Raw genomic sequence first — 24703 nt, forward strand, 5'->3', positions numbered from 1 at the left:
CTGGAGAGCCGTACAGGCAGAATGGCAGCTGTGAAGTGAAGCCTGTAAAGCAGCTCTGGCTGTTTCTTCTGCAGTGATCACAGGTCATACAGCCTGCATACTCAGCCTCCTCACTGGGAAATGAAGACAAGGCAGGTTCTTGGCTCCATGTCTGGATCCCCATGGCCGCCTGTAACTGGCAGACATTCCCTAAGCCACTATACGCTCAAGTTGCAAACCCCAGTTTTGATCCCATCGTAATGGATTTGTACTTTCTTTTGGAGGTGGCATTGTACTGAATATTGCACCTTATCAAATGTTTTCAGTTAGGAAACAGGTTGATAATACAGCTATTAGGGATTTTTTACCACTTTCTTGTAGATGTAGTTGAATCTCAAGTTACTAGTGACCAAAAAATGCCTGCTGTGTGAAGGTTCAACATTGGCCCATGTGCAGCAATGATCACAGTTTGGAGTTCATATTGGTTGCTGTGACAGGTAAAAGATGTGCACAAGTGGCTGCTAACTCAGCCTGGGATGGTTGTTTCTGGCCCTTCCATCCTTCGCCTTTTGACTGGATATGATTTTATATTTAATGCGTCCTGCGTTGACTTCTCATCAGCCACTCTGAGGTACCAAGTGCAGGTACAAAGTGCCTCACTATTCCCTGTCAGACAGCTGCTGTATTGATGGGGGACTGTTGATTTCTAAACCCTCTGAGTGGAGAGTTTGGAAGCTCCATTGCTATCTTTTCCCCAAGAGACTCCTGGGGGACCTCTGCCCACTGGCTTCCACCCATGCAGTTTGTTCAGTGTGGTTGCTGTGAGTGTCAGTCCTGCCTGTTCCCTGCAGGACAGGGGCTGGGGCAGCCTCTGGGGACAGGCCTGTGGGAATTGCCCATCAGGGCTGATAAAACCTCTGTGCACTCCAGGTGGGCATCCTTCATCCTTTTGGAGAGACAGACCTCAGCGTACACATGCATTTTCTCAGTGAAGATTCAGCAGTGCTCTGTAGATGGACCAGAACAACAGTACCTGAGAATGTGAGGGAGAAGGAAAAGGGCTTCTGAGGTTGTGTTCTGTGTCCTTAAAAAATAGGAGTTAAACTTCAAAACATGCAGGTGTGTTTGTTTTGTTGAAAAAGAGTCTAGCAACTGCAGTCAGAAGGGCAGTGCTTACTTTTATTTACTGGCATCTTTCTTTACTATCTTGACCCCAAAAGTAAGCACTGTGTGGATGTGTAAAATGAATTAATTTCATTTTGAGAGTTATTTCCTAAAGTGAGAGAAGAAGAAACCGTGAATTTCTGTTTTTTTTAATTATTATTAGGGTTTTTAAAAATTTTTTTACTGAAATTAGAGCTTTCTGTGCTCTAACCTGCCTTTTGACTGTAGTTTCATAGCTAAACAAAGAACTCTTAATTTGAAATACTCTCAACTGTCACTTTAGAGAACTTAAATAAGATTCATCCATCCCTAAATTCATGGAACAAAGCAATAAAAGAAAGTGTTTTTCACTGCTGCTTGTTTAATGATGACCAAGACAGAGGGATGACACAGCCTATAAGAATATATGATGTACACTGAAACCACCTGCAGAGACTCTTTTATCTTGGCAGTGACTGATTTAAGCTTTTGCTGTAATATTTAATTTGTGTCTTTGTAATGTGCATCAGTAGTTTGGCCACCTCAGGTTCTTTCTATAGCCCCAACTCTGTAACATTTGCAGAATACATTTCTGGAATTTGTAGGAATTTATTCAGGCAAATACATCTAATTTCTGTGTCCTTAGGGTGAGTGCTACACAGAGTAAAATCCAGGTTAAGAAGAATAAATGAAATATACTTATTCTAGTTTGCATAACCTGCAGATGATTTTGTTCTTGAACAAGTTAATTCTTACCATAGTTATCCTACTATTACCCTTTTTTTTTTCCTTTCAAAAGTTTTATTGCTGCCAGTAGCTATGATAGATTTGTACTGATTATTGTCCTAGATTGATTTTTGGCTAGGAAAACCCAAGGAAATTGGCATTCCCATTCCCCTTAACCTTGTCTTGGGCTGATGGCTAACTTTTCCATTACTCAGCAAGTCAGACTGGCAAAAGTAGAAGATGGACCTATCTGTTGTTTGAAAGGGGAAAAATGTTTAAAAGATGAAGACATGGCTTTGTAAAGCAGAGGCAGGGAGACTGAAAGGTGAGATGATGCAGCTGGTGGTAAATGGAGCTGTCCAGCCAGTTTCCCATGCCTGCCTTGTCAGTGTGGGATTGTTGGCTGGATAGTGGCAGATGTTTATGTGACATTGCATTTCCTCACCACAGTGAGTTACAGTGACAACTCGTGCCAGTGGATACTGAGTTTGTGTTGTGAAATCCTGACTTGTACTGGGAGTCTTGTCTCAGGAAACCCAGATGATTTTTTCTAGTTTGTTGCACTGGCTGTACTGTTCTTTACCCCGTGTATGTGTTCAGTTGGATTTTCACGTGTGACTCCTTTGAGTTAAACTGCTTTTTTTAGTTTTATTTTGTGTCTCTGGCTTTGCTATTGGCCTGAAGGTGGCAATGGCCACATAAGATCATCATTTTGTGCCTCAATTTTCTCACGGAGAAATCAGGGAGGAGGACTTGCTTTCCTTGAACAAAACTCGGAGAAAACCTTACTGCAAGAGCTGACTTCTGCTGTTGTATTTTGCAATTCTGCAGTGGTTCCCATTGCACTGTGGATGATAAGTGACATTAGACTGATCCTATTGACATAATAACCAAGTACAGATACTGATGGATCGGTGTGTGTCCCTCAAGTCACAGAACTTTTGGCTGTATCTGATTCTTTTGCAGGCAGAGTAAATAAAACAATAAAGTAGTGGGCAGTTGGCTGAGTGTCTCTCAGGAGAATCTCTGCATTTTGTAAATCCTGAGCTGTGAGCTCTCTGTGCTGGATTCACTGAGAGGGTCAGGGCACTGCTTATTCAGTCTGTCAAAAGGCAAGTGCCTAAAATTGTCTCAATTCTAAAGGATCAGAAGACACTGCTGGAGAAAAGCTACTGTGGATCTCATGCTGCTGAACACCTATTTAGTGTCATTACGCTCAAGTTGATTATTTGCTTTGGAGAAGCAGAAGCAAGGCAGATAATGATATTTTATTCTTTTGGTGTTTACAGAGGTTTTAATGAGAGAGCTTTAACAGAACCATTAACATTTGATGTGTGTCTCCCTGCCATATTTCTGAGGTAGTGTGCTGTACATTTGAGCTTACCCTTTTGATTATAGACTTCATAACTACAGTGGTCTGCTGTACATGAGACTAAGCTGCTTTAAATTTCAGTTTGCATGGTTGATACAACTGGGCAGTTACGTAGCAAGTGGTGCCTCTATGTTTTGTCATCTCTGTACAAACCTATGTTGTTGGATTTGTATCCATCTCAAAGAGAGGTTTGTCTTTGAGTAATAGCATAACACATCTTTAATTTGTTTTCTACTTGTAAAGAATGGCCTAGTCAAAATGCAAAAGTTCATAGAATTGTCTCTGAATCTCAAAGTACCCAGAATTTTTGCTTTTTGCCTTTCAAAATATTTCTCCTTTAAATTAATGTTACAAAATTGTCTATAACAAATACACTGAAAAAGCCGTTGATAAATTTAAAATGGAATTAGCAGTAGCTAATTGTAACACCTTTCTATGTGTGTTTTTTTTTTTAATTAAATGTTCAGTGATCAGTAATCAGCAGCAATACTCACTTTAGAAAACTTTTAAATGAGACACTGATTGACAATTTCAACAAACAAGCCACATGATAAAAGGCTGTGAGCAGACGTGGAGTCACTCCTTCATGAGCAACTTCCATTGGCTTCCTTTAACACAGAGTTCATTAATGAACTGTGAACATTTGCCATGTGATTAATGTAGAAGTGCTACTGTACGAATGAGTCCCAGGAACACTTACTTTGGAAAAAATAAAAAAGGAAAAGAAAATGAAAGAAAACAGCCAATTTCAGCTTCAACATGCACAGTACACACATTTTCCACAATGGCTGCAAAAATGAAGTGCCAAAGTGGACAGGTAGAGATGTAACCTAAGAGTTTACCACATTTTCAGAAACAGCAAAAGTAAAATCATCTGGGGTGCTAGTGCTTGATTTGGAGCAGAGGAATTAAAATAAACAAGAGAAAGAAACTAAAAAAGTCAGTCACAAATGAACTCTTTAAGATGTGGAGAAGGTTTGAGGCCCAGAGCATAGCACCTGTCAGAGGAGACTTTGAAAGAGCCTCAGAAAGTTTAAATCACTGAACAATAGCGTGAATGTGAATACAAAATAGAAAAGGTAAATCACGGTGACTTTAAACTAAGACATGCATAAGGGCTTGCAATAATTGCATATCAGGTGAGCCAGAAATGACTAAAAAATTTTCAAGAGTGGTCACTGAATGCAAATTCATCTGTGTTCATTAGGAAAGTAGTTGGTAGGATCCTTGCGCTCACTCTTGCAGTGGACATCAGAGGTCATCCTCATGAAGCACAGGCAAGGAAATCACAGAAAAACGGACAGAATGAAAAGCAATAAATCTTCAAACCCCTGTAATCTTCCTTCTACTAAAGGTGATTGCCAGAGTACAGCTAAGCTGTGCCTCTGTACCTAGAGCACTGCTGCTGCTGTCTGTTCCTACAGCTGTCATGTAAACTTCTAGTGCCAGGTGATAAACAGCATTGAGGCGGTAGAGATGTTTATCTGGAGAGTTTTAGTGACAATCTTGTTCACTGGTAAACAAGGACGTGAGGCACAAAAAGAGCTCAATCCACTGCATAGTGCTTTATATGATTAGACAGACTTTTTCATGTGATGTGGCTTCAAATCCTGTTTGCTCTTCTGCCCTCAGAGACGCCTGTATTATTAAAATTTTGAGACCAAATCTATGAATACATTTATAGTTGTATAACAACCTTATCTGCTGTTACAGGAAGCTGCTGCTGCTGTTGTTGTTGTTATTATTATTGTTGGTATTATGATTGTCACATTTTGTTCCTGTGTTCAACAACGTGGCCCACTAAGTTTTGGCAGCCTGTCTGCTCCTTCCAATATTACCCAGTCAAGTTTTAAAGGATGTAAAAGAGCTTGCTAAATACAGTTTTAATATATAAATGTTCTTTTCTACCAGTTAACATAAAGCCGCTTGTAGTGTAGCCTGTGAAACCATTTCAGTGTATGGTTATGAATAAATACCTGACTGTGATGTTGAAGTGTAAATATTTCAAAGTAAGCCTAGTACTTGGGGTACAGTCTTACTCATGTTATTACAACCTATTTGGTGTGTCAGTAAAGAAATACTTTTTGAAGGCATTGCAAGTTGCAGATGTACTGTTTTCTTGTCTAGTAAGTACTATAATTCTTATTTTACAATAGACTAAAGATGAACATGTGGGAATCTAAGAGCATTAATCACTGTGATAAAGGCTGATGAGGAGGTTGATACCAGTCCTCCATTACTGTGATGAGTGTTGTCTTCAGTGCATTTACTTGTTTCCAACAGGGACCTCATCCAAGTGTATTGTGTGTAAGGAGATGAAAAAGGTTTTCAGAGTTCATCATGCACCCAGGTGAATATTAGAGACATGGTGTCACAGCATGATTAATGTGACAGCTGATCCAGTCTTCCCAAAACAGTGCCAGCTCTTTGTTGCATTGACTGCGGCTCCACTTTATCATCAGGCTTGGTAATACTCTGCAGCAAAATTTGCTTGCCACAATAGCACAGGAGCTTTGGAGAGGACGTGGTCCTGCAGATCAAAGCAGGCTGGTAATTGCACTTGTCTGTTCTGTGTTGACCTGTGTCAGCTCCAAATTACTTCCAGTCTTACATCTGAATGGTGGTTTTTTTTTGTGATTGTATCTGTGGCTTGACCTTGCTTTTATTTCCTAGCAGACACATTTCCCTGGCCCTAGAAGTATTATTCCTTGATACCAACTGTTTGCCACTCAAGGTGAACTTGTAGGAGTCTATCTCCATATATTGTGTTTTGCATGTGAAGATATGCCCAGTTAATACCTGCTGGTGAATAATGTCCAGGGAATCATGTGTTAAAAGTATTCCTTAATTTTCTTTGAGCAATAGTGTGAAAATGTGCTTCCCTGTTTTCTAACTGGCCAGCACATTTTGTCCAATTTCCCTTTTAAGAGTAACAGTGTTAATCTAATAGAAAATAAGTTGCAAAAATACTTTAAAAGGGACAGACATTTCATAATTTTTTTGAAATATGACACTAAGGTTAGAGGGAGAATTTTTCTACCTGGGGCTCACAAACATCTTTCTCCTTCATTTCAGGTAAATGGAGAGTATATGTTTGATTTCTTTCTCTTATTTCTTTTTGCTGTTGCAGCTCATGTGCTTTAAATTTCCTGCCACTTGAATATTCCTTATGCTATTTTTTTTCTTAGCTTCTTTGAAAAATTGTTTTTCTAGTCCCATATCCCTCTTTTGATGGATATAAAGAGTGTATTATGCATATTTGATATTAACTGTGGGAGCTGAGTAAAGAGACCATATAGTAGTCAGAAAGCTCCAGGTAAAAATATCTGCAAGTAGTTTGTGTTGCTGGTACTAAATTATCCATCAGGACAATGTTTAGCTGCATTGACCGTGTGCTGTGTGTTCACTCATGGGAGACAAATCAGGAAGATTGCTGCTTGCTGTAGACATTCTTGATTTTCTGGTGAAAAACATTATTGCACTACAGAACAGTCATGTTAATTTGTTCCATTTATATGAAAAGAGGACAACTGTCGCTATAGGACACATGAAAGCACGACGTGAGCCACCTGCTATTTGCAAGGTAAAGAAGAAAGTTTATTCTCTGACTCCGACATTTATACTTTCCCAAAGGTGACATTGGATTGGAGAGTGAATGGGCCACCTCTCCAAAGACATTGGACAAACCACTAGTATATCAAGTTTCTCCACCCCCATAAAAGAATGTAAACAATATGTTGTTTACAGAAATCGTGTGGGAAAGTTCTCCAGCAGAATGTAAACTCAGAAGGCTTTAGAAAATCTTAAGAATCAGGGCGACAGACAACCAGAGGATCAGGCGCAACCTTGGTTTTTGAAAGGCAGGTCCTGCTTGAACAGCCTGAACTCCTCCTCTGCCCAGGTGATCACGCTAGTGCAGGAGGGAAAGGCTGTGAGTGTTGTCTGTCCGGAATTTAACAACGCCCTTGACACGGATTCCCAGGGGTTTTGGTGGCAGAAGCAGAGCTCACGCCTGGGGCTGGTGCTCTGTTTGCTGGGCTGGCACCTGGCGGGGCCCAGGGAGCGCCGCGCGCTGCTCCGTCCTGCTGGGGCGGCACCAGTGCTGCTCCCCAGGGTTTGGTGTTCCTTGTCTTCAGTGCTGATCTGGGCAGGGCATTGAGGCCACCCTCACACCATCGCCAGGTGACACCAGCCTGGGTCAGGAGGGCTCTGGCAGGGATCTGCGCAGCCTGGATCCATGGGCCGGGGCCAAGGGTGTGAGGTTCAACCAGGCCAAATGTCAGGTCCTCCCCTTGGATCACAACAACCCCCTGCAGCTCCAGGCTGGGCAGAGGGGCTGGAAGGCAACGGGAAAAGCCTTGGAGGTGCTGGTGACAGAGGCTGAACATGAGTCCACGTGTGCCCAGAGGGGCAGCAAGGCCAAGGGCACCTGGGCTTTCACTGTCCCTGAAGGTGTTTAAAAGCCTGTGTGTATGTGGCACTTAGGGACATGGCTTAGTGGTGAGCTTGGCAGTGTTGATTGAATGTTTGGCCTTGATGATCTTTAAGGTGATTTCCATGCCTAATCTTACAGGGATTCCATATTTCTCCTGTGCCAAGCTCTAGAGCTGCTTGAAGTTATCTGGGACTCTGCCAGCTGCAGTCTGAGCACACTGATGTCCTCCTCTCTCCTGCACTGTGTGGCTTGGAGGATTCCTGGTATTGCACAGAAACCCTGAGAAGGATCTGTTTGAATTCTGTGTGGCAGGAGGCAGAGAAGAGCGATTTAAACTGGGCTTTAACTCTTTAGATGATGGTTTATTAGTGTTTGCAGCTGGAGTTCTGAGTGGGGTGTAACAATGTGACACAAATCTATTCACAAAGCTCTTCCCGCTAAAATTATTTGCAATGCAGATGTACTTTTGGATACCGAGTACTGTCTTTGCTCAGTGTCTGCTCTGTGTCTGGCGACAAGCTCGTTGAGGAAAATGAGAAATAGCTGTAAGCAAAGAAGGACTTTGAAGTTCGTCTCCCGCCTCTCTGATCACTAGGGGTAGCTGTTCTTCGGCATTCCATTATCGAGAGCTACCTTAATCTCTGGGAGAATGTGGCAGAGAATCTTTAGCTGGTATGGTACAGATAAAAGGTGTCACTGTATTTTTAGGGCCATGTCATGTGAGAGATATATTAATGAGAGATTCAGTAATGGATGACAATGTGTAATTTTCCAAAAGCATTTGACTTGTCCAAGTTGTATTTAAGGTATAAAGAATAAAAATTGTATTTAAGGTACAAAGAACAAAAGGGATGGAATCTAAACATAGTCTTGAGCAGAATCTGAAAATGCTTATAGATTTTGTATTGTTAAACTAAAGTGGCACTTAGGTATTCTTTAGGACAGTGTTTTGTAGTCTGCAGATAGGAAATGCACTGATCTTGATTTGTAATTGAATCAAGTCATCTTCATTGAGCCTTAGGTGAATGGGACTCTTGTTAGCAAAATAAAGTAAGGAAGGCTTGAATATTGTTCTGGCATGTGCTCAGAAACAGAAGAGCTTTTTAGAGTGTGTTAGAAATGTGAATAGTCTCAAATCTTGTCGAGGTGAATTCTTCATGAGGTCACAGATGGTACTCGGCATTCTTTGTAGGAACCACCAGCTTTTAGAGTTTCGGTCTGAGTCTTCTGTGCTGGCTCCTGTCACTTTAGAGTACATGGTGCTAAGGAGGGGAGTGAAATTGGAAGCATTTTTCTGTTTAGCAACATTTTCTATTAATTTAAATTCAAATTCCAGGAGTGGTGCCAGTGTTGTTTGTGCTCTAAATAGGTACACACATAAAATAAAACAAAAATGTTGCGCACACATATAATTTAGGGTATTTTCTGGCTTATTACTAAATGCATTCAATCAGAAATAGGTCTTATTTAAGTATGGAATAAAAATTAGATCAGTCTTTTCTTACACTTCACCTGTTTCAACAGTGTACATACCATTATGCAGCAAGGAGCGTGCCCCACGTTTTGTGGAAGCTGTGTTGCAGTGGGCGGGTGTCACAGGACACTAATTGCTAATGAGAGAGGACTAACTGTTGCTAACTGCAGAGGATGCTCACTGCTTCTGTAACAGCTGAAACATATTTTAAACAAAGATTTTGTTTCTTGAACTTCGGTTTTTCTTCCAAAAGATTGGAGAAGAACTGCTTGGTAAATCCCTGCTTTGCAAGTCCACATTGCTCTCTAATAAGTCCAGAAGTAAACTCATTGACAGTTACAGATGCTGTCTTCAGAGCTCCCTTCTGAGATGCCATTCTGTCATCTGGCTCATTCCTGCTCAGCTCTCCCTCTTCCATTACTAAACTTATTCCGACGGTGGAATTAATTTTCTGCCACAGCCTCAGTCGGTTGGTGCCTTCATTGCATGGCAATGTCTCTTCATAGTAGGCTTGAAATGGATAAGGCACTTGCTACTCAGTGATGAAGTGGTTTTTAATTCCCATTAGTCCTTTATAAGTTCAGAAATGGCAGTGTTGTATGAAACAACGTCCAAAATTTAAAGGTAGCAAGAGCTGGCATTTCCTGTTGTTCTCTGCCCCATGTTGAGTGTTTACTGATGCTGGAATTGAGTTCCTTGATTTTTGTTTCATCACTGATTTCCATCATATATAATTTAGAGCCCCTGAGTATGCTTCTCTTTGATATTTCAATTATATATGAAAATGAAAGCAAAGTGTTGTTTGTGCTGCTTGTCCTTATTTTTTTTTTTTAGCTTTGTCAGCAAAGTTGTGTACAGGGTATTGAGGTTTACCAGCTGTTTCAACTGGCATTGAATACATTGAACCTTTCAGTTTTGTTGTCTTGGTTTTATTTAGGCTCAGGTTACAGATAAAATTTGAGTGTATTTATCTTTCAAAATTCTATTGGATGGCATTAGGTTAGATCATTTTTTAGTGGATGAAATTTGTTAAAAGCATAGCAGTTACTTGTGTACTCCACGTTTCCCAACCTTGTGATTGCTACCGTTTAAACCACTTTTAAAACTGTTCAGAATGCAAATTAAAAGGGCAACATTTTCAGTAAACACCATACTTAATATATAGTGTGATAAGTAGTTAAAGATATTTTATATAATATGGGATCTTTATTTTTTTATCGCATGGGGACGAAGTGGATATTATAGTGTATTTCCTTCAGCCTATTTGATCTCCCCCCTGCACATAATTTCTGCTGGCACTTGGGTAGTGTTGGCTGCTTGCTGCAAAAACAGCCACGAAATAACCATGCTAGAAGCATCTTTTTTGAGCTTCTGCAGGGTATGTGTGCACTCATGTTCTAAACAAAACCTGCCCTTAAAGTTTTTGCAGGCGCGACAGTAACCTTCTTCCCTCCCCAAATTTCTTGAAACATGGATAAGAATACCCAGAAGCTCCCAGTGCACATTGCCCATACATTGTCAGGGACTTCTCAGAGCATTTCTGCTGTGCTGCTTATAGTGGATTTAACTGACATGTTTTAAGAGTCATTTGTCCTGGTCCCTATAACCTCTATCTACCAGTATTGCTTAAAATTTAAGAGAGACAATGCTTTTTTTTTTTACATGCTTCCAAGTCCTATGGGATTATCATGATGGTTTAATGAAAGCACATTCTCTTGGCCATCTGTCAGCTTTTGGCTTTGGACTTGGCCAGTATGGGGTACATGAAGTCATCCTGTTTGACTGCATAATTTGCAACACAAAGTTCCTTTCTCCTTTTTCTCAGAGTGGTGTAAATCAGACATAGCTCCAGTGCCCTGCAGCTCTGTCTGCTGTTCTCTTCTGATCACTTGGGGCACGAGTAGTTGTACTGAGAGATTTGATGGGATTCCCCCAAAGCCAGAGAATCTTTTAGCTGGGACCTGCTCTGCTAACACAGGCAAGGAGAAGTCCGGGGCAGGCATCATGGCATATCCAGTTATTGGCATCTTCTGGCTCCAATGGTGTGGTTCTCTCTGGCTTTGCTCAGCTGTCAGAGGTCCTTTGGATGGTGTGTGAGGAGCCAGGTGTGTCTGAGCCTGGATTAGCAGAAGGACCTCTGGGGACATTGAGGCTCTTCTCAGCCAAGGTGCCATGCTCAGCATGGCTGAATGATGCACCAGGATGCATGAGCCTTCAGCTGTGTGGCTGTCAGGCCTTAGTGCTTGCTTTGCTTTCCTCAGCTCAGTGTCTGTGTGCCTGCAGTGCTCTTATGTCTTAATGCCCACCTGAGGTTTCCTCAGTGTAGCAAAAATGTGTGTTATATTTAATTTGCTGTTGTTATGGATGAGTGTAGAAGTGTATCAGTAACCTTAAAAAAAATCATGAGCTGGAATTGTATAGTCTTAAGCAAGCAAAACTAAGCCCTGGTTCTGCAAACTCATTTCATTTCCAAGTATCCTTCTCTCTCATGCCTTCTGAGTAGGAAACAACTCTTCCATAATTCATAATTTAATTTCTTTTTTATAATTACAGAAGAAACCTTGCCTGGAATATTGGCTTTGCCTTTTCTACTTAGCTTTCCCAATCTCATTCTTTTATAATTTTGATTTAACTCTTATTAACATTCTTTGCAGATGCAGTGTCACATCAGCTTTGTGCCTTAAGTAATATGGTTTACTACAGCATCCATTTTCACTTAGGCTATAAGCACAATCTGATATAAAGCCTTTTCATGTACAATTGCTCTAGAGTTTTCTTGAATCTCATTTATGTGGTTTTGTTCAATGATTATTTTTACTTGTTTTTAATAGATAATATTGTCATTGAAGGGGTATTTTGCCAATTTTGGAAGACATAGTCTAATTAAAAATGAACATATGGCACCCTTGAATATCCCTGAAAAGCAGATGTTTAAATGTATACTTTCCATGTGAAAATTTTAGTAAGTTAATAAAGGAGGATTCCAGGCTTTTTTTTTAGGCAATGCTTGTTGTGGCAGTCTGGAAGCATGGCTCTCTGAAATTTCTTACATTCAGCAAGTGCATTTGAAAGCGTATTTATTTACATACAGAAGATTATGCCAAATTGAAATTACACTTTCAGCACTGGGCCTTTTAATGTGTTTTATACTTTTGTCAGCGATTGATATTTGAAGTGATTCCACTTTTTTCTCCCCCACAAACAGACATACAATTCTCCTTGTAATTTTCAAATAGGGAGGTCAGGATATCTTCTGGTGGAACAGGAATGAGGGGAGGAGTTACAGAAGAGGGTTTCCATTCTGCTATATTGTTCCTAGTGTGAAAAAGAACTGTTCACTTTGAAAATTTAAAAGGTTTATTAAACCTTAGGAGAAACACAACAAAAGAACTACATAAGGAAAAATTTGTACACTGGGAACTGCCCTTGTGGCACCACGTGGCAGGTTCATCTTCAGGATGGATGCTCAGTCATTTATACCCATGGGTGGGGGGTTTGCATGAGCCAACCCTGGCCCCTCCCAAAGTCTGTCATTCAGATCTTTGCTGTTTACTGGTGGAGTTTGCTTTCTTGTAACTGGATTTTGGAGGGTCAGGTGTTGCCATGCCTCCCCCCCCCATCCCAGAACCAACCTTTTCCATTCCCAGCTGCCCCATGCAAGGGGCATATGTGTCCTTTCTACCTAGACAACCCAGGCTGTCTGACGGTAACAATATTGGGAAGGGGAAGGGGAACTATGGGGAGAACAGAGGACATTTAAACTACAATAACATAACTATATACATCAGTAAAGCTTCTCTTCATAGTCACACAATAGTTATTTCGTAATTGTGAGAGCCAGTCATCTCATTATCCATCTATAGCAGTAAAATAATAGCAAGTATTTTATCCATGGAAGTCTGAAGTAAAATGAATATACCTAGTAAGTATCACATTATCTTTATTCTAGGAGTCATGCTACCAATTTTACTACATAATTAAGTCTCTTTTCATGGAACTTACAAAAGGTATTTATATATAAAATTAATATAAAATTGGCTTTTCTTTGATTTGGAATGTTTAAACGTGGCTCTCAAATATGGTAAATTGAGAGGTTTGTACACTTGCTGTTTTGAGCCTCTCATCAGATCAGCATGGCAGCTCTTTCAGTCCAAAGTGGGTTTACAATGTAAGATAATACAGTCTGACATACTCACCTGTATTCATTTTTGCATTTCTGTGTGTGAGGGTTGTGATGTGTGTGAAGAAGGTTTCTGTGTGCTGAGGTGCAGGGATGCAGGCCCAGCGGTAGCAGCAGCTCCTGGAGCAGCAGGAGCAGTGGATGAGGAGGTTCTCCCGGTGCCCAGCGCTGTGCCCAGCAGCTCAGGGAGCGCTTCAGTGCCGCCCTGCCCGGCTGCTCAGGCTGGCACCGTGTCCCACGGCTCCTCGGGGGACCCAGCGTGGCAGGGGAGCCTGCTCAGCTGTGGCAGGGCTGTCCTGCTCCAGCCAGAGCCTCTCGCAGAGTCCTCCCTGGCATCCGGCACTGCAGCTCTGCACGGCTGCTGGCTGCCACCCGCACTGGCACCGCGGCGTGGCTTTTGGCAGGGTGGCACTTCATCAGCAATTACATGAGAAACTTCAGAACTGTCTGCCAGCTAAGGGATGGAGCTGGTAACTCTTGCCCGTGCTAGAACAAACACAAGCACTTGAATAAAGACTTCCCTAGCAGTGAAGTGTTGTTGGAGTGCTTTGCCCCTAGGTGCCCTTTGTCACTCCTGTCCAAGCAGCCAAGAGTTCCTGCGGGGTGGCAGCTGCTCTCGGTGCCTTTCCTGGGGAAATGTCTCACATCTTCCACACTGGAGTATGGAATGTGCCCTCTTCTAGGCTATGCAAACAGCAAATCTTTCAAATACCTTGATTACAGGACCCACAACCTGAATATTTACTTAGTATAAGTAGATCTTAGATGCCTTTATATAGAAATGCAAACTATAAATGTTTGAATTTTCATGTACAACTAGGGAACCATATTTATGAAGATCCTACTTAACCTTTTGCTTTTAATCTTCTGACTGTATTTTTAACATGTCTTAAACTTCACATGAAATTCAGTAGCACACATTTACAGCAAAAACAGGTTGCTCATTAGATTTCATCTAAGTAGTTAATTTATTTCATTGAAAGTTAAAGGATTTAGTATAAATCTTAAAGGAAAAAGGTCTTTGAGGTCCATAATATTTTTGCTTTACCCCACATAATTCCTAATGACTTTCCTGCTGATTCTGTTCTAGTTATGTCTAGGAGTCTACATATCTCCTTTCGTTTTTTTGCTATATTCTTCCATAGGGCTGATGATAATTATATGAAAATTTAGGTTAATTTATAATAAATTAATTCCTTGGCCAATTGGAAATGTGAATAGTTTAAAAAATTAAACATGAATCTTTGCATTTTCACTTTAGACAAAAGTTCTCTACAACATTTAAGGTAAAAGTCCTCAGAAAATGAACTTCCAGCATGAAGTATGATTGCTATGTTGGAATGTCAGAAATATCGCATACTGAGTTTGAATGTTTCCACAGGTATACTTGGGGTTTTTTTCTGTGTAAAAATAAATAGGGCAAAAGCCAGGGAATTTCTGCATAGGACTGCAGAGGAATATGCCCTGAATAGCAGACTCTCCTGATCTTATGCAGGATTCTGCAGATCCCAGCCCTGCAGGAGACTGTAATTTTCAGTTGTCTTCCCTGCATGCCATCACATACAGCCTCCCTTGTTCCATTTGGTAGCTGCTACTTTTAACAAATTGGGGCTTTTTTCTCTCTTGTAGCACAGGAACCCAGGATCTTCAAGCTTGTGCTGTGAGTCTAATCACGCAGCCCAAGGAATGCACTGATTTCTCACTCTGCAAATCCATCTGTGGAGTAAATGGCTCTGCAAGGGCCCCTTTCTGGAGTGCTCAGTATGAAAGCATCATTCAAGCTCTCTTCTTCCAACCTCTTTTGTGTGTCCTCCCCCCCACAAGTGCTAACATCAGAAACTTTCTGAACTAGAGTAGATCTCTAGCTAACAACAGTGAATTTTTAAATAACAGAGTATTTGAAATGTTTAGTCATGAGCTTTTAGGAACACCACCTTGGAGCTATTTCATGGTGCTGCTGTAAACAGGGGTATGTTTTGTTCAGGTGTGACTGAATTCACCCAGTGAAGTGATGGCATCAACTCCCATTTGCAGTATTGATCCCCTGAACCTTCTGTGTTCCTCCTTCTTACCTTATAGTCCTCTGTACAGACTGGACATGTGTCAAAGGAATTCACAGTCTGGATCACCACACACACAGGATGCTGGATAGTGTTCAGTGGAAGTATTTGTAAATTTGAGAACTTAACTTATACCTTTCCCTAAAAGCTGGACTTTCATTTACTGCACATGCTGAACTGCCTCCCAGCTTCCTAGATTCACTGCATCACAGTGTGGTGTTAAATTAAATGAATTACTCTGGATTACAAAGGGATTAACTAATACAATTAATACATAATTAAATGGAATGACATTTTTTGGTCTGTTTGGGATTTCAGCATTTAACTTTTATTTAGAAGTACAGTTTTGAACAGAGCCACATCCATAGCATGTGTGTTATTTGAAATTACCAAGCTCTGCCTGGTTCAGAGCTGAAGTCTTGGATAAGTAGCTCTTTTCTGAGGTTTCTGTCTGTAGGCCAAGTTCTGTCCTGGGTCCACCCATATTTATCTCAAGCTGCTTCCTTGTGGGGAGCTACACAGAAGTGTTTAAGTTATGTGGGAGTGAAAATCAGGGAACTCAATCTTCATTACTCATCCAGTGTGATATAAGAGTGTGCTCGGTTTTCTGTTAAAAGAAAACACCACATCATGTCTGTTCTATGAGTGATCATGAACAGTATCATAGAGATTTTCCCAGAGTAATGAGTGTGTCAACACAGTAAACTTAGTTTTCCTGTTCTACCTTCCTTATCTCTCCATGGTACTGTGGCAATACAGGGAGAAAGCATGAGGGTACTGGAGGGCATGGACTGGCTATGAGGACTTGGAAGATTTTTTAATAGAAATACAATTTTTTAGTCACCCTGTATATTTTTAAATAGATATTGTATGTATACATATTTATAATGCTGTTTGAGTGCTGTCTCTTAAGTGTACAGGAATCTATATGTGTAGCACGTTGTGCATTAAAATACCACCTCAAAAGCCACAGTAAGCTTGTGTTTGGTTCCTTAAAAAATGCAGGATGTGCCTTTGCTGCACCACTTTGGAGCCTGCACGAACTTGTTCTGTCCCTAGGTATGGCAGAATGTGAGTGCTTGGTGCTGGCCATTTTTCTCTATTTATGGCTGCTATTTAAGAATGTAACTTTCAGATTTAAAGTACAGCTAAGAGTTTTAAACAATCTGAATGAGAAGAACTGTCTCAGCAACTCTACTATATTTTATTTTGAATTTTCTTCTCCCTCCATCCCTTACCTCTTTCTCATAACAGCATATAATCTCCAAGCAATTCATATGATAGTTCATCATAGGAAAGTCTTGTGCTGCTGCTGTAGAATGAGATTTTCTCCAACTAATTTTCTATTTTCCTACTGTAAAACTGCCAGAACACTTTGGTGAAAGGTAGATGGATATTCAATTAAAAACTAGTATGGACTAGAAACTTAGAAAATTGCTTCTTAGTAAAAGGCAGATCAACCTCAAGTATACTTCTTGCTGTCAGTTCAATGGTATTGCTCTATTTCTACCTATGTTTGCCATTCCTTCCTGCATCATCTGTGCATGACAGTAACATTGGATTAATAGAAATTTAATGTCGTTTTTACTCCCTGCTGATTCCTCTGATAGGTCTGGAGTTGAAATACATACCAAAATAAAGTCCTACAGGCCTTTAAAGTTTCTCTATCAAGTTTTAAGACTGTCATATTTCAAATATGAAGTGTCTGTGGTGTTTGGTTTTTGCATTAGAAGTAGTAAGAGATGGTTGATAGTACGTGATGGTTGTACTTGCCCTGCAACACGCTGGGTATGACACATGCACTTCCTGGGACACTTCTCCCCCAATAACTACTAGAAAAGTATGGGTGTTTTTTCAGGATCACCTTGGAGTCATGCTGAACTTTTATAATATTCCCAATGTGAAAAAGTAGGAGAAAAACTGTTATAAGGAGATATTTGCCTTATGTATCAGAAAAAAACAATAAAAATTTAGAATAGTTTAGGTTCCTCGTCTTCTCTCATGACTGGATCCCAGTCACTTCCAAGAGAATTTATAGTCCCAGGGATAAAGATCCCAGCTCTGTCCTTTGAATGGACATCCTCCCCACCTGCAGCTCCTGGCAGGGTGTTTAGGAGAGTGGATGAAGCAGCGGTGCAGGGCCCCTCTCTATAATGAGAATCAGTTCCACATGAAAGAGTCCTTATTTGCTCACTTGCATATGATTTTCCATACCCCTTTTTAAAAAAAATGCTTACCTGTTTATCACAGAAATGGGTTTTCTTGAGCCAGGTGTCTTTAAAAAAATCACACTGGGGTGGGTGTGTTAAGAGTAGGGAATCTGTGTCACTGAATGGAAGTAGTGAGTTACAACTTGAAGTACTTGTGGGTTCTTCGTTTGTGTTTCCCATATTAAAAAAAAAGATATTAAATGTACTTCTAAATTAATTTCCCTTTCCAGGCTTTGAGGTACAGTAAAAATAGGCTTTGAAATGCTGTATGAAAAAGCCTGGGAGCTTTTACCTTTTCACAGGAAAATGTCAGAAATGTCAGGTTCTGCCTTAACTGCCTTGTCAGAGGATTCCTTGAATAACTTCTGCAATATTCATGTCAGAGATTTCTCAGGCAGTGAATGCTGTGCATATAATTGCTCATGCATCTAAATAGTTCCATGTTTTGATGGGGTTGCTTGTGCTCAAGGAGTTGTTCTTATCCACTTCCAGGATGGGGAACCAGGAGGTATTTAAAACATTTTGTTTGAAAGTGGGACACATGCATGAAAAGAACTGTAAACAATCAGTTTTTCTCCAGCTCGACACAGGCTTGTCCACTGAGTTCTGCAGGTTTGGAGAAAGTGATTGTTTTGTTCTGGTGTGTTTAACCAGACATGCCTCCTCCAACAAGCAATCTTGGTTTTTACTTGGACATTGCACTTTGAGGAACAAGCTGAAAATTGGAAGGGTAAAATAATATTTAAATGAATTCTGCCTTTAAGGGGCAAATCTCAGGGCCTAGTGGTATCCAGATGGGTACAAAGGAATGCAAGGGGGTTCTGCCCCACACTTGGTGTTTCTCACATAGCCAAACTGTCATTTGGATATTTTCCTCTCTGTGTGACCTTCAAGGTAACAAATCCTTCATCCCCTCCTAGCAAAGAATGTAGGAAGTGGTATTAGTTTCATTTAGTTACTGATAGCTGAAGCACAATGTTAACTAATTCTGGCAGCCATGAAACCAGCTGGGATAAATCAAAGACTGCCACAGGATTGAACTAGATCTTCCCTTATAAAAGCTTATGGGCTTCTTTGGGGCTTTTTTGAGACAGATGCTTGTAGATGTCTTTACTTAGTTGAGTTTCACAACAGGATTTGACAGATCAGGGGTTCTGTAAGCTGTATGTGAAAAAAAAAAATCCTGTTGTTGCACAAAAAATTGAGGTCTGGAAATGTCCCAAGTAATGACAAAATTGTTTCATCATGCAAAATAAATTGTAAAATTGCTTTTTATACAATTTTCTTCTAAACTTATGGTTTTCATTAGAATTCACAGTGACTTTATAAATGAAAAGAAGAACCATTTATAAATTCCATATGCAAAAAAAAAAATAAAGTATGTTACATGCTAAATTGTAACAACAGATATAAAATGCTTGGTGTCTCTATAGAGGCTGTGTCTTTGCTTTAATGTCCTACCTAAGTTGTGTGAGAGTTTGTTTTTTGGTTTTTTTTTTTCTTTTTTTTTTTTTAATTAAGGTGCAATATACAGGACCCTCTAATTGCTGAGCATAGGATTATTTGCAGTCAACACAGAGGCTGAAAAAGTCAGTCATTTAATTAGAGCTCTGACATTTACTAAGTTATTGTAGTATTGATTGGTGTTTACTTTACAGCTTGGCTTCTTTTTTAAGAAGAGAATTTCTATAGAGAAATTGATTTTGATAAATGTGCTATTCTTTTTTTAACTAAAACTGGTTTTGGATACATAGAACTATATCAAAAGCTGTTTATCACAGAGTCATGGTACAGCTGCTGCAGGCAATTGACAGAGGGCAGGTTTAGAAAAGACATAGGGAAGAAATTCTTCCATGTGAGGGAGATGAGGCCCTGGCACAGGGTGCCCAGAGAAGCTGTGGCTGCCCCAGGATCCCTGGAAGTGCCCAAGGCCAGGCTGGATGGGGCTTGGAGCAACCTGGGATAGTGGGAAGTGTCCCTGCCCAGGTGTCTCTGCCCAGGGGCTCGGAATGAGATGGGCTTTAAAATCCCCTCCAACCCAAACCATTCCGTCATTGTGGAGTAGGCAAAGAAAACCATGCTAGTAGATTGGATTTTTAATTTTTTCTTTATTCCTCCCAAGATTGTTCAATGACTATTTGGGAACAGACACATCCCATGAAACAAAACATATTCTTAACTTCTGGCCACAGACCTTTAAATATGGGATATTGGCCTAAGTACTAGAAGAGATTTAGATGATCACTTAAGTAGTTCTGCCCATATCTTCCTTATACTCTACTGATCAGTGCACCTATCAGGTAAACATTTGTGGGCCTTCAGAAGTATCAACAAAGTGAAAATAAAACCCTTCTCAGAGTATCTGTATAGTCCTTTAGGGTCAACTTGACAAAGTCTGGAGCTTATGGAATTCCTGCAGTCTTTGTTGCTGCTGGCAGCTGTTGGCACGTACCTACAGAGGCTTGGCTGGAGACTGGTTCCTGAGTCCTGCAAGGCTGTGCAGATGTCGTGGTTTGCACCTGAGGACCTTGGGGTGCAGAAGGGTCTGGAGTGCCTGGGAAGGTCACAGTTCCCTGCTGCTGTAAATGAACTCCATCAAAACTAGAGGTGATATGGCCATGTGTTTCAACTGAGAATCTCCCTGTATGTGTGTCCTGGTTTAAATGGAAATCCAGCAGAAAAGATTTTCTGCAAATGTGGGTTTTTGAGACATTCAACTAATGTTGTTTGCCAGTGTGTGAAATAGATGGGCCTGTATTATTTCCAGTACCCAGCATTTATCTTCAAGCTATCCAGTGTTAATTAAAAATACTTCTTTTCACTCAGTGGAATATTAATAACACTGTGACTTAGTGCTTGTAAAATGTTTCAAATGTTAAAAAATGCATTGAAATAGGAACTGGATATTGCTTTGAGGATTTTCACAAGGGAGCCATATAGGTGTTATTACTTGTATTTTACAGGAAAAAACAGTAGGTGAGTACAGGATAACTGAAAGGCTCAGCTGCCTGATTTTTAAAATCCAGACCCAGAATAGTGTGCATAATTTTCCTAGCCCTTTCCTAATCCAGTCCCCCTGTACAAGAAGGAACTATTTGAGGATAGGTGTGCTTGTTCTGAAGGACAGCAGTCACCAGGAGGATTTCACTGCCAAGCAGAGGCAGATGAGTGGCTCCATGGCTGGGGAGCTGCACTCTGCTGGGTGCCGAGGTGCTCAGGTCACCTTTGGCTCACTGTGCCAGCATTGCAGCGGACACTTGTCAGACATGACATCTGCTCTTCTTTGCTTATTCAACAATGTGAGCATCTCGTGCAGCTCTTGGACTGTTGGTGCCAGGTCCAGGTGGAGTCTGAGTCTGCAGGGGAGCGTGCAGCCACAGCAGGACTGCAGGTCCCAACAGTGGGACAGAGGCAGGAGAAGGCAGCTTGAGGCCACTGCTGTTTGAGAGTGTTCCCACAGGAGACTTTGTAGACAGCTCTTCCCCTGACTGGAGAAGACTGCACATGGCTTAGAAGTCTTTGTAAGTAGGATTTATCCAAACAGTAGTGTGGGGGTTTTGATGTTTAAGTTTCTTTAGGAAAGAATGAGAGTCTGCAGTTATGAGGTTACTTGCAGTCTGGACTTGTCTATATTCTACAGCCTGAAGCTGCATTTACAGTGCATTTATAGTGTGTTTTATTTCTTAGGGGAAACATGAGGTGAAGAATAACTTCATTTATAGTTGGATTTGCTTTCTCAACATTGACTATTATGTTAAGAATTTGAAAGTAAAGTATTTTTAACTTGTTCACTGTTCAATATTTTATGCCACTTGATGCCTGAGGTTATTTCAGAATAGCTGCTTCAAAGATTTAGGTTAGCTGAAAGCCAGTTGTATCATTAGTAGCCACCTTTGAAGTTACAGATTATCAGGCAATTTGAAAAATATCCCAATATTTTACAATGATTTTGTCTTTGTAGAAAAATAGGCTCTAAATATAAAACTTCCAAAGGATATGCCAGTGCATTTTTGTAGTCTGAAAATGCATAGGCATAAGCTGAGTTGTATCCATCAAGTTTTTCCTGGCCCGTTTTACCTGGCAGTTCAGATGGAATCATTTTGTTGTCAAGGCTGACAAGAGGTTGCAAAGCATAATAGAGGAGTGATAATTTACTTTGGTTCCTGTGCAAGCCTTGGTACAAGAAGTGATAGCATTGCTGTGGAACAAAAGTGAGTATCCACCCCCAGGGATTCCCTGAAGGTTTTAAGGTGAAGTTCAGACCTTTCTCCAAGATCTGGTTTTGATCATCTGTTCCCTGCAAAGCCTATAGCCAGTTTCAGAGACAGAAGGTCACAGGAGATTTTCTAAATAAACCTGAAAGTACTAGTTCAGTTTTTAAAGTAGTTTTTCCTTTCAGCTGATACAGAATGTGCTAATAATTTCATTTATGACGCTGCACATTCAGTTTTAATGTAAGAGTTATTTTCTTGCACCCTCTAGTCTTAGTTTTAATATTAAGCATATTGTCCTGTTCACAGGTTTCTTTAGTAAGGAAATAACTCTGATTGAAGTATGATACATAGATAATAAGCTTATATAACTCTTGGGTGCCTACCACAATATTACTATTTCCATATTAATTTTAATGTTATTTATAAAATGACACAGTCATGTTTATAATAGAGATTTCTGGTGCTTGGTAAATGGTGTGGTCATTGTACATAGGTCTTGCTTAGCATTTATGACAGACCGGTTCATTGTGCAGTAAATATCATGTGTGCTGACTTTGTGTAAAGCACCACTATTTGTGGTTCTTTCCTTTAGACCAGGGCAGTCCAAGGTAGTCGACAATGATTGCTTGCTTTAGGCAAACAAACTTCATCAGGCATTTTGTATTTTCATGTAGTTTCTGTACTAACAGGAAAAAAAAAATCCTAACCAGCTAGGAGGCACAGAAGTATTACGGTATTGTAGGGAGAAAAGGCTGAGTGATCCAGTGAAGTGTGAAGTACTCTTTTCAAATAGGTAACCGTGATAGAAGCACTTTGCTTATAGGTGGAAATAAAAAAATTAAAATTGTTTAGAAAGTAAAACCAATTCTCTTCAGACCTCTCAGATATCTCAGTCTTCTAGATGCTGAGAATGAATGTGCTGTGTGGAATGGAGAGATTGTCATTTCATGGACAGTGAAACATCTTGGACGTTTTGAAACTCACCCATTCTGTTTTACAGAAGGAAAATGAACACGACAAACAAAAGCATAACTGCACTGCATTGTGGGCACCTGAATTTATACATTGTTTTTTAGAGAGAGAACATTATTTTTCACATGAATAGGGTATAATGGATTGCCATATTACTGTTGCTGTTACTATTATTATTACTAATCATCATCATCATCACCACCATCATCATTGTCACTATAATCAGAATTCTGTTCATGCTGTTTATTACACTGGTAGTATTACAGCAATTCAGAAGTTAGGAAGTGTTTATTTTGTTCCTGTGCAGTGCTTCTAAAGCATATATTTTGACTCAGCAAATAATGCTTAACATGACAAATTGGCATTCTGTGAACATTGTGGTACTGGCTCTTGAAACGTACGAAAAATTTGAAAACTTCTTCAGCATGTATGATTTACCAAATGCACTGGGGACACAAAGGATGTGCTTGCTGAGGGATTCCAGACAGCCACTGATTGTTTTCTGTCCCATTGATTGCAGACTGACAAGGCAGAGAGAAGCAATGCCCTGAATGTCGCCATAGATGGTATGTGCAAGAAGACCAGAGACCTTCGCAGACAGGTGAGGCCTGGCCAAATGAAAGGTAGAAAAATGTCTTGAGGGATTCTTTTCCAATTTGCTATTTTCAGTTTATGCATTTTGAAAATACTATTTTCTTTTCCATTTTATATTGAAGACAATTGCACCATTCCACTGAATATTTACATACCAGTTTTCAAAACTCTGGGAGGAAACCCTGCTAAATGATACTGTCTGAATATATATCTGTATGTATGCATGTCTGAATATATTTGCTGTAGATAAATATCAGTAATGTACTCTAGTCATCATGATTTGTTTAATTTTCACTAAGCTTGAATTATTACTGGTTGGAGCAGAGACCTTGAAGGAACTATTGAGTCACTGTGTGTGGGTCTTTACAGCTGTGGGAACTCATACCACACAGGAGGGTTTTTGGAATGCCCAGTCCACAGTCTACCCTACATTTTACATCCCAGTGTCCTAAAACTAATGTGAGACGTGGACCAGAATCCACAAGTTCAGTGAAGGGCAGAAGGTTAGCAGTAGACATCAGCTGTATTTATACCCTTTCTCTGTAATAAATACCTTTGAGAAAAACTGCAGATTATGCTGGATGTGTATAATGTTCCCTTTCAGAAAGAAAACCCCTAGAAAGTCAGTAGTTCTTTCAGCCAAGCTGCCCCAACCAAGTACATGAAAATTTACAGCTACAAAGAACTTGAACACAGTCTTTCATCCTGTCTCCAGCTTGGGCTTTTGATCAGCTCCCTGGTGGAAGATGACCCCTCCCAACTTTGTATTCAGTCTCACAAGCCAGCCTGTGCTTCAAGTTGAGGAATAAATTCCTTCCTGCTGCCATAATCAGCCAGGGGAAGCCTTGAAAAATGAGAATAATATAATAGAAATACAGTGTTTACAGATAAGTAGCTACCCAGTTTCTGCTTACATTCTGTCCAAAATGTGTTCAGTGCAGAGGCCTGCATCACCAGCTCAGTGTATCTAGGAACCCTTCAATTCATTTTCGTCCATGGGTTAATTAAACTCCAGCTTAAAACACTTTATTGACTCTGTTACAGTGGTTAAAAGCTGTTAACTGATTCAATTTATGTCTTTGTGTAAACCTTTGGAAAATGTTCAGGCTGAATGTAATCATGCCCAATTTATAGTCAATCTAGAACCAGTAATTTCCTCTTACCAGAACAGCTCTGTGCTTCTTGACATTTTTTCCACTGGAAAGGATTTATGAGAAATATTTTATATATTTCCTTCAATTCTATATTCATACATATGTATTTATGAGAATTGTTTTAGGAAGAATGCTTACTGCATGCCTAATTCCTGTTCTGGGAGACATGAAATTGTGAATTTTGTGCCTG

At 40.2% G+C, this 24703-nt stretch overlaps 1 protein-coding gene across 1 annotated transcript in view; it reads left to right on the forward strand.

The window, feature by feature from the left end:
* The window catches only part of CTNNA3 (catenin alpha 3), a 412512-nt gene that overhangs the window by 215963 nt on the left and 171846 nt on the right, over nt 1-24703 (forward strand). The window contains exon 8 of the mRNA XM_077784793.1: nt 23286-23366. Within this exon, the coding sequence (XP_077640919.1) occupies nt 23286-23366 (81 nt within the window). The remainder of the gene's footprint in view (nt 1-23285; nt 23367-24703) is intronic.

Source organism: Lonchura striata, chromosome 7, assembly GCF_046129695.1.
Source record: "Lonchura striata isolate bLonStr1 chromosome 7, bLonStr1.mat, whole genome shotgun sequence".
Taxonomy (NCBI): Eukaryota; Metazoa; Chordata; class Aves; order Passeriformes; family Estrildidae; genus Lonchura; species Lonchura striata.